This window comes from Dipodomys merriami, unplaced genomic scaffold (assembly GCF_024711535.1).
Source record: "Dipodomys merriami isolate MVZ:Mamm:240054 unplaced genomic scaffold, mDipMer1.0.p SCAF_16, whole genome shotgun sequence".
Taxonomy (NCBI): Eukaryota; Metazoa; Chordata; class Mammalia; order Rodentia; family Heteromyidae; genus Dipodomys; species Dipodomys merriami.
Genome location: NW_027202937.1, coordinates 9,625,766 through 9,642,123, shown reverse-complemented (window position 1 = coordinate 9,642,123; position 16,358 = coordinate 9,625,766). Strand labels below are relative to the sequence as shown.

Below are 16,358 nucleotides of genomic sequence, written 5' to 3'. Positions count from 1 at the left end.
TGAGTGGTCAGTCTTTTGGATCTCTTCCTCCTGAGTAGCTGAGATTATAGGTGTGAGCCACCATATCTGCCTAGATCTTTCTTAATGATATCAAGAGGAGTATAGAGAAAACTTGGTAGGGTTAAGGGTTGAAATACCAGTTCTTGGCTATACTACTGACTCACCCTGAGCAAGTGGCTCAGTCTGAGCCAGTTTCCAAGTGGGCCTGGTGGCTTTTCTATGGCCAGCTGCTGTGACAGTCAGAAACACTGCCGAGAGGCTCCAGACCGGAAACGATGTTGTCTAGCTCATTGTCTCTCTGGCGTGGGGGGGGGGCTTCATTTTGCCCACAGCTGCATGGAATTATCTAGATCAGTCACTGGCACATGGTGGGTGCCTAGGAAGTATCTCTCAAGTGGGTGAAATGCCCTGTCTCCTCTGTTTCAAGTCAGTTCTCCCGCTCGTACCTTCTGTGTCCATGCCACGATGCTTTGGCAATCTGCGGCCGGCGCAGCTTCGTGGCAGCCATGTTATCACTGAGGGGTCTCAGAGGTGATGTGTGCAGGCGGGGCTCTGATTGTTACAAAGGACTTTTTGGTGGGTTTCTGTCATTTTATATCTGACTCTTTGGGGTAAGTGGGATTGCTGAGGGGCCCAGGCTGCAGGGACCCTTGCCTGAGGCCTGGAGGCGGTACGGGGCTGGGCACAGGTGTCCCATGGGCTTATGTCCCAGTTTCTCCATCTCCTCTGGGTTTTCTGCCATCCCTCCTTCTATGTTGTCCCTCTTGGGAGCAGCAGAGTTTTCTGGAACCTGGGACTCTCTCTGAGGAGGGAGGGGTCATTTTATTCCTACTCTGCCATAACTTGGGGTGCTAGTACTGAAGGGCTCTGGGCAGGATGTAGTCTGCACCGGAAGGAGGATATTCAGAATGGGGCACTGTTGGACCCCACCCTCACCAGCTCAAGTTCTCTTCCGGCAGCAGCGCTGAGACACTGTTGGGCAGATTAGTGCCTGAGCCTCTGTGAAAAGCAGCTCAGTCCCCTGGTTGGGACATTAGACTTTTGTCACCCAGCAGGGGTGGAGATGGAGGATGGGTGTGTGTGTGGGGGGGGGGTATGTGTTGTATGGGCAGCTGTAAATCTGTGTGGGAAGAATTTGTGTGTTGTGCATGCCTGCAGATATATATGCATATCTCTATCTTAGAAATGTGTAATGTGTCTGTGTGTTACACATATGTATGTAGGTAGGTAGGTAGATGCATTGTACACATGCCATGGGTGCCTGCATCTACAGTTGTGTTGTGGGGGTGCACACGTGTGCAGACACACGTGGGTTCGCCCGTCACAGGTGAGCAGTGCAGCATTCTAGGAGGACCATGTGGCTGCCGTTGCCCAGTGGGAAAAGTGGGCAGAGCCGGAGTCCCAGGCCAAAGTGCCAGCAGCCATCCTAGGAACCTTGCATACTGAGGGAAGTTGTTTTTTTTTCCGCTGTGGGCCTCAGATCCAGTCTGTAAAATGGGTTTAAAATCTTACCGCACGGAATTTCGAATGCATATCTCACAGTCAGCTTGGCCCGGGGAGGAAGGAAACCCCTCCAAATAACCTAATGCAAGAATTCAGTGGCTGCGAGTAAATGTTTTGCAGAACAGCTGGCGGTGAGAGTTCAGGGACCCGGGGTCAGGGCCGGAGGTCTGGAAGAGGAGCTGGAGGCAGGATGCTGGGGAGGCCCAGGGGAAGAGGCTGGAGCAGGCGAGGGGGGGGCGCCCTGCAGCCTGCCAGGGCCGGGCGGGTGCCCCCTGGCGGCCGCAGGCGTCCCCTGCTGTACGCTCAGGGAGGCGGGCGCTGCGCAGCTTTGCCCCGTTGCCATGGAAACGAGCAGAAGGAGGTGGGTGGCGGGGAAGGAGGCGGGCCGGGAGGAGGGAGCGGGAGGCGTGGGGGCGGGGAGCTGCCTCCCGCAGTTCTGGCGCCGCTGCCTTCGCGATCCAGCGCTGGAGGGGGACCCCAGAGGACAGAGCCCCCCTCGCCCGGCGCCAGCCCCCTCTCCGCCCGCCACCACGGAGCAGAAGGAGGATGGTCAGCGCCTCCGGCCCCGGCCTGGCCCCGCCGAGGCAGTAAGCTCCCCCCTGCCTGCAGCTGGGTGCCCACAAGGGCCCAGGTAGGCATTCCCGTGTCGGGAAGAGGCTGCGTGGGGGGACCCCGGGCTGCCCCTGACTTCCTGCCAGCCCGCCTGACAGGCGACACACAGGGGCGCTGGGGCCAGTGACCTGGTGGGGAGCCCGTTTGGGGCATAGCGCGGGTCCTGGGAGACCCTCTTGGAACCCCGTCCTCCCCGTCAGGACCGCCCCCTGTGGCCTCTTTGATCCGAATCTCTTCCCCATCTCCGCACCCAGGGCCTGACTTTGCAGACCTGCCCCTCCCCCCCCCCAGGTGGGGGTCAACGGGGCTAGACTCTTCAGGGACCCACCATGCTGCTCTTTAGACAAGGGGGAAGATTGAGGAGGGGAAAAGGGAGAAGGTCCCCACCCCCACTCTGCTAGGCTCTGGCCATTTGAACACCCCCCCCCCCCCCCCCCCCCCCGCTAGAACCTTCCCATGGCCGGGTGTCTCTGGCACTGGGCTTAGAGTCAGGTCAGAGGCATCCTTCCTGCTGCCCCAAGCACAGCCCTTCTCCCACCCTGCCCCCTCTCTGCAGACCCAGTGAACCCTTCCACCTTCCAAAGGACTCCTGTATGCATCCCCAGCCAGCCCAGGCTCCAGGTACTGGGGTGCCAGAGAGCAGGGGCCTGGGCTGGGTGGGGGTGCCAGTAGCCCTGTCTCCCTCCTCTGCTGCATTGCTCCCGGGGACACTCACCGCTGCTGGGGGAACTGGCACTGGCACTGCAGAGGAGCTTCTGCCCGCTGCCAGGGGAGGGGGGGCCTGGGGAGGAACTGGGGCGCTCTGCCTCCACCAGGAGGGGCAGGAGATCCCTGCCTAGGGGAGGCTGCAGCATGGGTCTCTCCCGCCCCCAGGGGTTTGCCTGGGCCTTTGGCTGGGCCCTGGCACCACAGTGTTAGGCTTTTCCTCCCCCTGGCTACTTGGGGGTCATTCGAAGGATGGGGGATACGGGCTGCTCTGGCTGAGCAGTGGAGATGGTGTGTGGCTTGGTTGGTTTCTGCAAATGTCAGGTGCATGTCTGCTGAGAGTGGGCCCAGGGGCTCCTACTTTGGGATCCAGGGCAGGTTTTGGGGTGGCAGGGATGGGTAGGGGATGCACATCTTCCCCCTGCTCCTCTGCACCGTCACCCAGCTTGCAGCCTCTGGGGTTGGCATGTTCTGCTCCTCCCCTGCAGCCCGGCCTGCCAGCCACAGCATCAGCTGCTGTCCCGTCCCCATGGCAGTGAGAGGTAGACCTGGAGGGCAGGCTCTCTTCCCCCACCCTGGCCCCTCCCACTCCCACCTGGCCTGCTCTAGCCACCATGTTTCCCTGTCCGGGGCTGTCTGTGCTAACCAGACTCCCCTACATTCAGTTTCATCAGAGTGGAGCAATGAGCTAGCTGCAGTGGCCCTGGGCCTGCCTGCCCAGCCTCCGTACTGGGGTGAGGTCTCCCCTGAAGCTCCAAGGGGATGGGACAGGACTGGGAGAGCAGTTTGGCCCCAGTCTGACTGCTCCTCACAGACCCTCCATGTGCAGGAGCTTGGGGGAGGGGAGGCGTGTGTGTGTGTGTGTGTGTGTGTGTGTGTGAGAGAGAGAGAGAGAGAGAGAGAGAGAGAGAGAGAGAGAGATGGTACTGGGGTTTGAACTCAGGACCTAAGCACTGTCCCTGAGCTTTTTTGCTTACAACTAGCATTCTATCACTTGAGTCACAGCTCTACTTCTGGCTTTTTGGTGGTTAGAGATAAGAGTCTCATGGACTTTCCTGCCTGGCTCTGATGCCTAATTTTCATATCTCAGCCTCCTGAGTAGGATCACAGGCACAAGCCACTGGTACCAATGCCTGGCTTAGCAAGTAGCTGTGTGTGTGTGTGTGTGTGTGTGTGTGTGTGTGTGTGTGTGTGTGTGTGTGTGTGTGTGTGTGTGTGTGTGTGTGTGTGTGTGTGTGTGCGCGCGCGCGCGCGCGCGCGCGCATGAATTCAGGGCCTGGAGGAGATGAAGCTCTTGCTGGGCATCTCAGGGCTCTAGAACTGAGCAGCTGATCTCCCCAAGCTGTTCCTTCCTGATCTCAGCAAACTGCAGCTCCACCTACCAGCCACTCAAGCCCCAACCCCAGAGCCATCTTGGACTTATGTCAGGCTCACAATTCCAGCTGGTAGCAAGTTCTGAGCCTCAGTGTTCCCAGCCTCATCCCCTCACCCCTTCTTTGGTCCCCACTGTACCCCCCCCCAGAAGATCGCAAGGGCTGGCTACCGGCTTCTTTGTCCTCTTGCCCTCTGTAGGCTACTCTTTCTCAGCAGCCAGGGTCATAACGCCCCTCTTCTCCAACCTTCCAGAGGCTTCCATCTCACTGAAAGAAAAAGTCCAAGCCCCACCCCCATCTACATGCATCAAGTCATCCTCAGCCCTCATTCCTTCACCTCCCTGAGCTCTACTCTCCCCCCTCTCCCCCCCCCCCCATCAGTCTGTTTGTAGGCATGGCAGCCAGGCTTCTGCCCCAGTGACTTTGCACAAGCTGTGCCCTCCGGCTAGATGTTTTGTGGGGCTCCTTCCTCACTCCCTGAGGTCTTTGCTGTAATGTCACCTCCGAATGACACTCACTAACCATCTTGCATAAAGTAACATCTGCCTCGCTCCCACCACCCCTCCCTGTGCCCTTCCCTCCTACTGTTCTCCACAGCCATTGTCAGCTTCTAACAACTCGTCTTTCTAGTTTCTTGCCTCTCCGGCTCCTTTAGAGTGAGCACTCCACAAGGGCAGGACATTTTCTCCCTTGCTCACTGCTGAAGCCCTCACCTGCCTGCTGACAACCAGGCTGCAAGTCCAGCCAGGAGCCCTGCCCAGGGGCTGGCCTCTGGGTCTGTGTTGTAACAGGGGGTCAGGAGGGTCTGGGGTTCAGTTCTTACAGGGGAGGGCATTTCCACACACCCTCCACCCCCACCATCCCCTTGGTAGCCAGTGGTCTGTGTTCTAGGGCCATCAAGTTGAACAGGATTTATTTCTTGCTTTTTTTTTTTCCCTTTTGGCAAATCCTGGGGCTTGAACTCAGGACCTGGGCACTGTCCTGATCTTTTGTGTTCAACCCTGGTGCTCTACTCCTTGAGTCATAGCTCCACTTCCTGCTTTTGGGTGATTAATGGGAGATGAGAGTCTCAGGGACTTTCCTGCCCAGGCTGGCTTCCAACCACTTTCTTCAGATCTCAGTCTTCTGAATAGCTAGGATTACAGGCGTGAGTGAGCCACTGGTACAGGGTCACTTCTTGGCTGTTCTGTGGCCGAGCAGTCCTGTGAGGTGGGGTGGGGAAGGTGGGCTGCTACATACTGTCCTTGCCCCTCTCCTGTCCCCACCCCACCCAGTGCCACTGACAGAAGAGGACTGTGGTTCCTCCTTCCTAGTCGTCCCTGGGTAATGTGCTGTTGGAGGAGCAGATTGCGCCCCCTCTGGGAATGTCAGCCAAAGAGCAGGTACCTGGCTGTCCCCAGGTGGTCATATGTGCTATGGACTTGATAGGCAGACTGACAGGCATACATGTGGTCACTAGTCCTCTGTGTGTGTGTGTGTGTGTGTGTGTGTGTGTGTGTGTGTGTGTGTGTGTATGCTGGTCCTGAGGCTTGAACTCAGAGCCTGGATGTAGTCCTGAGCTTTTTTAGCTCAAGACTAGTGCACTGCCACTTGAGCCACAGCTTTACTTCCTGCTTTTTGGTGATTCATGGGAAATAAGAGTCTCATAGACTTTACTACCCAGGTTGGCTTTGAATCATGATTCTCAGATCTCATCCTCCTGAGTAGGTAGGATTACAAGCATGAGTCACTGGCGCACTCACCACTGGTCTTAAGAAAGGAGATAAACCAGCTGGGCACCAATGGCTCATGCCTGTAATCTTAGCTACTCAGGAGGCTGAGATCTGGGGATCACAGTTCAAAGCCAGGCTGTACAGGAAAGACTGTGAGACTCCTGTCTCCAATAAACCACCAGAAAACCAGAAGTGGTGCTGTAGCTCAAGTGGTAGAGCACTTGCCTTGAGCTGAAGAACTGAGGGACAGCGTCCAGGCCCAGAGTTCAAGCCCCATGACTGACAAAAAGAAAAAAATAGAAAGGAGATATACCAGGGCTGGGAAGTTGGCTCAGTGGTAGAATGCTAGCCTTGCATGCATGAGGCCCTGGGTTCAATTCCTCAGCACCACACAAGCAGAAAAAGCTGGAAGTGGTGCTGTGGCTCAAGTGGTAGAGTGCTAGCCTTGAACTAAAGAGCTCAGGGACAGCGCTCAGGCCCAGAGTTCAAGCCCCATGACTGACGAAAGAAAGCAAGAAAGAAAGGAAGGAAGGAAGGAGAGGAGAGGAGATACACACATAGCAGAGATGGAAAGGCTGTGCTACCAGCTGCCCCCACTGCGGCCCTCACCTGTGACGCCTCCTTTTGTCCCTCTCCCTCCTGCCAGCCCTGAGACAAGGAAGTATTCACTGGGAATGGGAGAGTGGGGAAGGGTCCTCTCTAATGGACTGGCTTGAGCAAGTGGCGCCTTGGGCCATGAGGCCGCCAGTAGACAGCACTGAGATGAGACCTGAGACAGTGACCAGCAGGGAGGGGCCAGGGAGAGGGGAGAGGGCTGCTCCTGGCTCCTGATCTGCTCACCCTGCCTTTGTCACCTTCTCACATGGTGTCAACACCAGGGATACTTTGGGCCTTGCTGGGGCAGCAGGCTGCTTAGTCTCACTTAGTCTTATCGGCCTCTGTTTGGAAGTGAATGAAATGCTGCCTCCTCCATCTGGCACTCCTGGCAGTGGTGGGGGAAGACTGCCCTTCGGGGTGATTTTCTAGAAGAGAGACAGAGAGGCTGGGGTCTTGTGGGGCAGGGCCACTAATGATGGGATGGTAAAGGGCAGAGTTCAGAGCTAGGGAGGACCAGTACAGCTGAGGCTTCAGGGGTCCCTGAGTGAGTGTCTAACGTGGGTCTAACAGTGGTTTGGGCACCTGTAGCTCACACCTGTAGGCTTAGCTGCTTAGGAGCTAAGATCTGAGGACTGCGGTTCAAAGCCGGCTCAGGCAGGAAAGTCAGTGAGCCTCTTATCTCCAACAAATTACCAAAAAGCCAGAAGTAGAGTTGTGGCTCATGTGGTAGAGCCCTAACCTTGAGTTAAAGTTCCAGAACTAGCACTCGTGCGTACACACACACACACACACACACACACACACACACACATATACACACACACACACACACACACACACACACACACACGGTTGTAGTTGGTTCTAAGGTGTGATAACCAATCACTGCCTTCTACACCTGCCCCCGAGGGGGCAGGGTAAGTAGTAACATACCCTCACTTCCTAGATGAGGAAACTGAGGCATTGGAAATTTAAATAACTTGCCAGCTCCCACAACCAGCTGGTAGGAATGTGTGTGGGACTTGGGGAGGGAAGATGGTTCTGGGCTCCCTCTGGCTCTTTCCAAGGATGAGCTAGAAAAAGGCCAGGAGGACTGGAGGACACGGACACCCCAGTGCTGGACTGGGTGCCTGGGAGGAGGGATTGGACAGGCTCCAATCACCTGTTTCTTCTCCCTGCTGTGTGACCTTGCATAAGCTTGCTGTGTGGAGGTCCCCGCCCATATCCATGAAAGCTGATGCATATGGAGAGGCAGACATATTGTAGGTGCTTAAAAATAGTCCTGCCCGGCCCTGGGCACCGGTGGCTCACTCCTGTCATCCTAGCTACTCATGAGGCTGAGATCTGAGGATCGTGGTTCAAAGCCAGCCAGGTAGGAAAGTCTGTGAGACTCTGATCTCCAATTAACCACCAGAAAACTGGAAGTGGCACTGCGGTTCACAGTGGTAGAGCACTAGCCCTGAGCAAAAGAGCTCAGGGACAGTACCTAGGCCCTGAATTCAAACCCCACAACTGACTAAAAAGAAAAGAAAAAAGGTTGTAGTTGGTTCTAAGAGGCAGTAGAGAGAAGGGTTGTGGCATCATAACCCTGAGCTGTTGAGACTGTGCTGTAGGAAGAGGTACAAGCTGAGGGCAGAATTTGGGGGAGCAGGGAGTCTTGGAGCTGGCCCTCAGGGCTGACTATGAGCTGGAGCGTCTCCTTGGGTAACAGAAGTAGAGGATGATTCTGGCTGTTGGGTGTATTAGCAACATCACCATTCATTATACACCTACTAAAATAGCTTCCCCTAGCACTCTGTAGTCTTCACAAAGAACTTCCTACCCTTGATTGCTGGCCCTTGCCAGTATGCTTAGGATTTGTTTACGTATTTTTCCAGCCTGGCTGGTCAGTGCCGTGCTTGTGGTGCTTTCGTGGCAGGACTGCACTGTGATTTACTTCGTGCCGGGGGACAAGCGTGTGGGTTGTTTGCAGCCTTTTGCGTTGACCAGCCCTGCCCAGTAATGGCCCTGGGCATTCTCTGTGTACCCTGCTGGCTGCGAGGTTCAGTGGTTCATTCTGGGAGTGGTGGCGGTGCTGGGAGGTGTGTGTGCCTGTGTGCAGAGCCTTCCCCAGCTTCCCTCCACCCTGGGTGAGATGCTGGTGCTGGACTTCTAACTTCATCTCAAGATAGGCGCAAGATAGCTGTACTGACGTGCTCTTGGGAAAAGAGCATCAGGTCCTGAGCAAATGGGGAGACTAGGCTATGAGGTCCCCCTAAGGACCAAGGGTCCTCACCCCACCTGCTTCCAGTGTGAGGGCCAGCTGCTGGTCCAGGAACCCCTTCATATTGGACTGAATCTTCCCTGGGTGGCTTCACAGCTTAGTGTTCAGAGGCTCCATGGCTACAGCGTAGGTCAGGTGGGGGACCCCTGAGCAAGGGTCCAGCGAGGCCGGCAGCTCCCTTTAGAGCCTGGGCTTTAATGTCTCTGTGAAGACCAGGCAATTGGCCTTCTGTGTCCTGTCTTCTGCCGATTGAGCTGTTGTTGCCTGGGGTGGCAGAGGGGAGGAAGGGGGAGCCCCTGGGCTCTGGGGCAGCCATGGCCTAGATTAGACAACTGTGATGCTTGCTGACAGATCCAGGGCAGACATACCACCACCCCCCCCCCGCCCCACGCTACCCAGAATCACGGTGGTTTGACCCGAGGCGGGGGAGCGCATGCTGGGGACTCACAGGAGACTTGTAGGCCACTAACGGGGGCTAACGGGGGCTGTGCCTTCCTCCGTAGGAAGGCCGTCAGAGCCTGGATGGCTCAGAGAATGAGGAAGTCCATGTCTGGGTTAGAGGGGAGGGAAGAGCTGCCGGCCTTTCAGGGAGTTGGGGCTCCTGCAAAGTTGGGGGGGCTGAGAGCAGGGGTTCTGTGTTAAGTCAGGGCGGGGAGACCTGGGGAGGGGTCCTCTGGACCTTGTGCAAGAATTCAGCTAATTAATTCAGAGTCGACTGTGTTGAGAGGAAAGCAACAGGAAAGAGAGACACCCCCTAGGGCCCCAGCAGCTATATTGGAAGGGGCAGACTTAGGGTACCAGCTGGGGATCTGAGCCCTTGCTAAGGTTCCTGGTGCTGGGGAGGTACAAGATGTGTGCAGACAGGTAGGTCTGCCTGCTGGCTTAGGAGCTGTGTGAGTGTAAGAGACAAAGCACTGGTTAGATAAAGCAAATGCACAAGTATATGGTCCCTCCTTTTTTTTTGGTTGGTCATGGGGCTTGAACTCTGGGCCTGAGTGCTGTTTCCGAGCTCTTCAGCTCATGGCAAGTGCTCTACCACTTGAGCCACAACACCATTTCTGGGTTTCTGGCCTGGGCTGGCTTTGAACCGTGATCATCACATCTCAGCCTCCTGAGTAGCTAGGACTGGGAAGGGGTGGAAGGAGCCAGGCTAGAGATGCGGAAGTGGACATGAGAATGTAGGTTGAATCTTCGGGTTACCATGGAGATGTGAGTCATCCCTGGACAGGAAGCTCCATCTCAGTGCACGGCTCATGCCATGGAGCCCGTCCCCTGCAGCGGGTCAGTCCCCGGGCATGGACAGAGCGTGAATCCCATCCCTCATCTATGGATGATCTTTCTCCTGCCTCCCAGTGCGTGAGCAGCCACGCCTGCTAACTACAGTGCCACACCAGCGCATCTCCCCACGGTCACACCATGTCTGGCTCCTACGACGAGACCTCGCTGGCTGCAGAGGAGACCACTGACAGCTTCTGGGAGGTAAGCCTGGCTTGGGATGCCCAGGTTGCTGCCCACTCTCCCTCTGCCGAGTAACCTCAGGCCTTGCGCCCCAACACCTGTGCCTTCACCATGACTGCGAAAGCCAGCAGCGTCCAAAAGAGAGCAGCCCCCAGAGCAATCACATGACATTGCATAGCTGGGAAACAAACCCTTCCAGTCTCTGTTCTGGGCTCCCACACTCAGATTCCTGGTACTTCACACAGGCAGGGGCAGCACTTCACAGTTTATACAGCAGCCTTTCCTGGTGTGAGGTGGGTGGGGGTGGGGCACTGAACGCAGTAGGGTGAGCTCAGGACCCCACAGCTGCACATCTCGAGATGAGGCAGCCCAAGAAGCCAGCATTTCAGAGCCTCGGGAAGTATTTGAGATCTGAGGGGGAAACTTTTATTGGCTCTGGAAACCCCGCCCTAAACAAAAAACTGCCAGACTTAAATTAATACGTGTTTAATGAGATGTCTACAACACATAATATTGTGTCAAGAAGTTGCAGCTCAGCTCAACGCCTATATGACTATATAAATATAATAGATTTAACTCACAGGCACAACATGAATAATTCATCCTAGCCCAAGTCTAAATTATAAAGCTCCTGCATTTTGTGGTACCCAGGAGATTATTTTTGAAGTGGAATGAGAGCACATAGAGACCGTGGTGTCTGATGTGCGGTGCTGGGACCCTCTCAAGGTAAAAGGTGGTAGAGAATGGTCACCAGCCCCCTCCAGCAGGTAGCTGCAGTAGCAAGCGCCCCCTTCTGGCCAGAGAGAAACAGACTCTGTGTGTGTGTGTGTGTGTGTGTGTGTGTGTGTGTGTGTGTGTGTGTGTGTGTGTGTGTGTGTGTGTGTGTGTGTGTGTGTGTGTGTGTGTGTGTGTGTGTGTGTGTGTGTGTGTGTGTGTGTGTGTGTATTTTTCTTTTACTCTGTTTATGGGTGTTAATATGAACCAGTGTGTGTGTGTGTCCAGAGAGAAACAGACTCTGTGTGTGTGTGTGTGTGTGTGTGTGTGTGTGTGTTTTGGAGGCAGTAGAAGCCACTGAGTCATGCCCACGGCTCTACCACCAGGTGGGGAACTACAAGCGGACTGTGAAACGCATCGACGATGGCCACCGCCTGTGCAATGACCTTATGAGCTGTGTGCAGGAGCGCGCCAAGATCGAGAAGGCATATGCACAGCAGCTCACAGACTGGGCCAAGCGCTGGCGCCAGCTCATCGAGAAAGGTTCCCCCAATGCCCACCCCATTCTCACCCTGGTACCCTAGGTGTGCCCCATGTCCGTGGGACTTACCCAGCATCCTCTAGCTGCAGGGCCTTCCACCTTGGTTTTGTATGACTTAGGTTGGGTTAAAAAAATAAAAAGCATGGGCTGGGAAAGTGGCTCAGTGGTAGAGTGCTTGCCTTGCATGCCTGAGGCCCTGGGTTCGATTCCTCAGCACCACATAAGCAAAAAAATAAAAAGCAAAACCAATAACCTTTTTTTTTTTTTTTTTTTTTTTGGCCAGTCCTGGGGCTTGTCCCGGAGCTTCCTTTGCTGAAGGCTAGCATTCTACAACCACTTGAGTGCTACGTGTAGCCTTTTCTGTTTATGTGGTACTGAGGAGTCAAACCCAGGGCTTTATGTATGCTAGGCAAGCACTCTACCATGGAGCCACATTCCCAGCTCATCTTCTTTTTTTAAATTTTGAAATAATTTAAGCTTTAGAAAAGTTGCATCCAGAGTACAAAGAGCTAGATACATTTAATATGGTCCATATGGAACTAGAGGTGTGGCACAAGTGGTTGGGCATCTGCTGTGAGCAAGAGCACCAGGACCTAAAGTCCCCACATTAAAAAAATACATAGGGGCCAGGTGCTGGTGTCTCACACCTGTATCCTAGCTACCCAGGAGGCTGAGGTCTGAGGATCGCTATTCAAAGCCAGCCCACGCAGGAAAGTCCGTGAGACTCTTATCTCCAATAAACTATCAGAAAACTGGAAAGTGGTGCTGTGGCTCAACTGGTAGAGCACTTGCCTTAAGCTAAAGAGCTGAGGGACATTACCCAGGCCCAGAGTTCAAGCCCCATGACCAAAATAAAAGTATGTATATATATTTATATGGCTGGGAATGTGGCTCAGTGGTAGAGTGCTTGCTTAGCATGCATAAAGCCTTGGATTCAATTCCTTAGTACCACATAAACGAAAAATCTGGAAGTGGCGCTGTGGCTCAAGTTGTAGAGTTCTAGCCTTGAGCAGAAGCAGCTCAGGGACAGTGCTTATTCCCTGAGTTCAAGCCCTGTGACCGGCAAAAAAATAAAATATAAAAAATTTATAGTCCAGGGCTGGGAAGGTGGCTCAGTGGTAGAGTGCTTGCCTTGCATGCATGAGGCCCTGGGTTCGATTCCTTGGCACCACATAAGCAAAAAGAAAAAGGCCGGAAGTGGCGCTGTGGCTCAAGTGGTAGAGCGCTAGCCTTGAGCTGAAGAGCTGAGGGACAGCGCCCAGGCCCAGAGTTCAGGCCCACGACTGGACCAAAAAAAAAATTATAGTCCATATACACATTGGACTGTAGCAATGATTTAGGCTGGTCCAGGTACAATCCAGAATTATATATTGTACCTGATTGCCATGGCTCTAGGTTCCTGCGGTCTAGCTGATTTCAAACTGAGGTTTACATATATTTCCTAGGTTTTTCTCTTCTGCAAGACTCTCTAGACCCTGAGAGGACAAGAGTGAACCTATGTCCCCCCTAGCACTGTGCCTGGCAACGTATGAATGTGAATGACAGGTCCCTGGTGGTCCCCTGGCACTTTTCCCAGCTGGTTGTTTTTTGTTTGTTTTTGCCAGTCCTGGGGCTTGAACTCAGGACCTGGACACTGTCCTTGAGCTTCTTTTCCTCAAGGTGAACACTCTACCACTTGAGAGCCACAGTGCCATTTCTAGTTTTTTCTGTTTATGTGGTACTGAGGAATCGAACTCAGGGCTTCATGCATGCTAGGCAAGCATTCTACCACTAAGCCACATTCCCAGCCCCCAGCTGGTTCTTAACTTCACATTCAGGTAACTATTCCAGGGCACCTCCTGTGGTCCTTGGTCTATACTGGGCTTGTAAGAGGTTATAGCTGCCCATGTGGGGCTCAGGTAAACAAGGAAGACATGGAGTAGGTACCCGTTCAAATTCTGCATGAGGACCCAGTGAGGGCTGCAGGCCAGGCATGGGGGTGGGCAATTGGAGAGGAGTTCTGGGAGAATCTGGCTGTCCCAGGGCCCTAGTGGGTAGAGAGAATAGGAAGGATGGAAGTGGAAGTTCCTGTTGCTATTGGGAAGGAAGGGAAAGCCTCAGAGAACAGAGGCAAGAGGGAGACCCCTGGACTGGGAGTGTTGGGGGCCCAATAACCCACCACTATTCTCCCAGGCCCACAATATGGCAGCCTGGAGCGGGCCTGGGGTGCCATCATGACCGAGGCAGACAAGGTGAGCGAACTGCACCAGGAGGTGAAGAACAACCTGCTGAACGAGGACCTGGAGAAGGTCAAGAACTGGCAGAAGGACGCCTACCACAAGCAGATCATGGGTGGCTTCAAGGAGACCAAGGAGGCTGAAGACGGCTTCCGCAAGGCCCAGAAGCCCTGGGCCAAGAAGATGAAGGAGGTGCCACATTAGGGTGGTCATGGGGAGGCCCCAGGAAGGGTGTCTGCTCCCAGGAGATTGCACCCACAGGGGAGCAGCGCCACCTTCAGGAAGAACTGTCCCCAGGCAGGCAGACAACACCCCATGGCAGAAACCCAAGGAGAATGGATGTGACCCCAAGAAAGAGAGCAATGTAGGGGGATGCACTGCGTTTGCTGCCAGGCAGGAAGGTGTCCGTGGGGACAGCAGCAGTGTACCAGGCAGGGAAATGTCTTCAGATGAGGGCACTGCTCCCTGACAGCTGGAGCCAAGGCTAGTGGTGCTCTGCCTCTTAGAAACTCAAGCGCATGGCTTCCTGGGAGATGAGTAGGGAGACAGAGTTGATGAGTGACCAGCACATCATCTGTTCCTGCTCCTTTGCCCCTGTCCACAGTTGGAGGCAGCCAAGAAGGCTTACCATTTGGCCTGCAAAGAGGAGAAGCTGGCCATGACCCGGGAGATGAACAGCAAGACGGAGCAGTCTGTCACCCCCGAGCAACAGAAGAAGCTTCAGGACAAAGTGGACAAGTGCAAGCAGGATGTGCAGAAGGTGCGGCCTGCATAGGGGTGGCAGCGGGGGTCCGAGGGCCCCTGGTGTGCCGGGGAGAGGGAGTTGCAGGCCTGGCGTGGTCTCACTACCATCTCCCCTGATACCCACAGACACAGGAGAAGTATGAGAAGGTGCTAGAAGATGTGGGCAAGACCACACCCCAGTACATGGAAGGCATGGAGCAGGTGTTTGAACAGTGCCAGCAATTTGAGGAAAAGCGGCTGGTCTTCCTCAAGGAGGTGCTGCTGGACATCAAACGTCACCTCAACCTAGCAGAGAACAGCAGGTACTGGGCATGGCGGGCGTGCAGGGGAAAGCACAGCCAATAGAGGGCAAGTGGCGAGCAGGTATCCCTGGCCTGCACAGCAAGGGGAGGGCAGACCTGCAGGGCTCCAAACGCAGCTGCTGCCCGGGTGCCAGCTGATACATGCTGAGTACTCTAGAAACCTGGGTTTGGGTGCTGGGGGCTTAGCTACTGCAGGGTGAAGGCAGCTGACTTGGCGTGCCTGCTCCTCAAAAAGCCCGCTGGAGCCAGATGCTTGTGGATCCCACTGGTAATCCTAGCTACTCAGGAGGCTGAGATCTGAGGGTTACGGTTCAAAGCCAGCTTGGGGAGAAAAGTTCGTGAGACTCTTATCTTTAACCACTAAAGCCAAAAACTGAGCTGCGGCTCAAGTGGTAGAGCACCAGTCTTGAGCAAAATACTTAATTGAAAGCCCCAGTACTGACACAAGTCTGAAATCCTAGCTACAGAAATCAGAGATAGATGTTTAAGGCCAGCCCAAAGAAAAAGACATTCATGAGACTCCATCTCAATCAGAGGTTGGGTGTGCCACATGACAGGGTGCTTGCATACACGCTTCATGCCTTGAGTTTAATCCCAACTGCAATCTGCCAATAATAATAGTAGTAGTAATAGTAATGGTAACACAGAGGATTCCTGATTGAGGACATGTCCAATGCCATTGTCCCCCAAAAATAATGAGAAGGAGCTGTGGTAAATCTGTGTCCTCCACCTCCCCATCTCCTCGTGCACAGCTACATCCACGTGTACCGTGAGCTGGAGCAGGCCATCCGGGGGGCTGATGCTCAGGAGGACCTCCGATGGTTCCGCAGCACCAGCGGCCCTGGCATGCCCATGAACTGGCCCCAATTTGAGGTGAGAAAATGTAAGGGTGGAAGGAGGGTCTTGGTTTGAAAAGACTCGGAGAATCCTCGGGGTATAGCCCTCCCAGCCTGTTCCCTGCCCTCCCCCCGCCAGGAGTGGAACCCAGACCTCCCCCACACCACGGCCAAGAAGGAGAAACAGCCCAAGAAGGCAGAGGGGGCGATGCTGAGCAATGCCGCTGGGGCGGTGGAGTCCACGTCCCAGGCTGGGGACCGCGGCAGGTGAGTGCCTGCTGTCAAGCTGGAGCAGAGAGGCTCACATGCTGGCGCCAGTGAGTTTCCCTCCAGGAGAACAGATATGGTTGGATCATACCAACCATATGTAGGGTTCAGGGAGCTGATCTGTATGGATCCCTGCTGTGTGGAGGACACTGCTAAACATGTTCCTTATACTGACTGGTTCAAGCCTTCTACCTCACTGGAAAGTGCATGATGCCCATGTTATGGATGCAGAAACAAGACCCAGAGAGATTAGGTGAGGAGTCCACAGCCACACAGATAGTTAGTAAGCCTCAGGAGGTCTTGCTCCAGGATCCTCACTCTTCACCATTTGATTCTTCTCCGGCAAAAAGTCTGGTCCATTACTTTACCACTCAAGAGCTAAAATAATAATGCAAAAGGATCTGCCTGACTTCCATTTAGAGCTGATTTGAGGATCACTGGCTCCAGACCCCATCTTAGGAGGCCAATCTCTGTTCCAGCCTTGGTAGAATTCAGGGGTGGGTGGGAAGCCCTGG

The 16,358-nt window shown here is 54.6% G+C and overlaps 1 protein-coding gene across 3 annotated transcripts in view; it reads left to right on the top strand.

Moving 5' to 3' along the window:
* Pacsin1 (protein kinase C and casein kinase substrate in neurons 1) overlaps window positions 1-16,358 on the top strand; it is a 46,648-nt gene that overhangs the window by 26,929 nt on the left and 3,361 nt on the right. For 2 of the 3 annotated variants that reach the window (XM_070023944.1, XM_070023945.1), the window contains exons 2-8: window positions 10,119-10,244; window positions 11,324-11,480; window positions 13,651-13,886; window positions 14,299-14,454; window positions 14,565-14,740; window positions 15,493-15,613; window positions 15,716-15,843. In XM_070023944.1, coding sequence (XP_069880045.1) covers window positions 10,182-10,244; window positions 11,324-11,480; window positions 13,651-13,886; window positions 14,299-14,454; window positions 14,565-14,740; window positions 15,493-15,613; window positions 15,716-15,843 — 1,037 coding nt within the window. In that variant the 5' untranslated portion in view covers window positions 10,119-10,181. Of the gene's footprint in view, window positions 1-1,934; window positions 2,135-10,118; window positions 10,245-11,323; window positions 11,481-13,650; window positions 13,887-14,298; window positions 14,455-14,564; window positions 14,741-15,492; window positions 15,614-15,715; window positions 15,844-16,358 lie in introns of those variants that run through there. The other variant, XM_070023943.1, reaches the window with a different exon arrangement.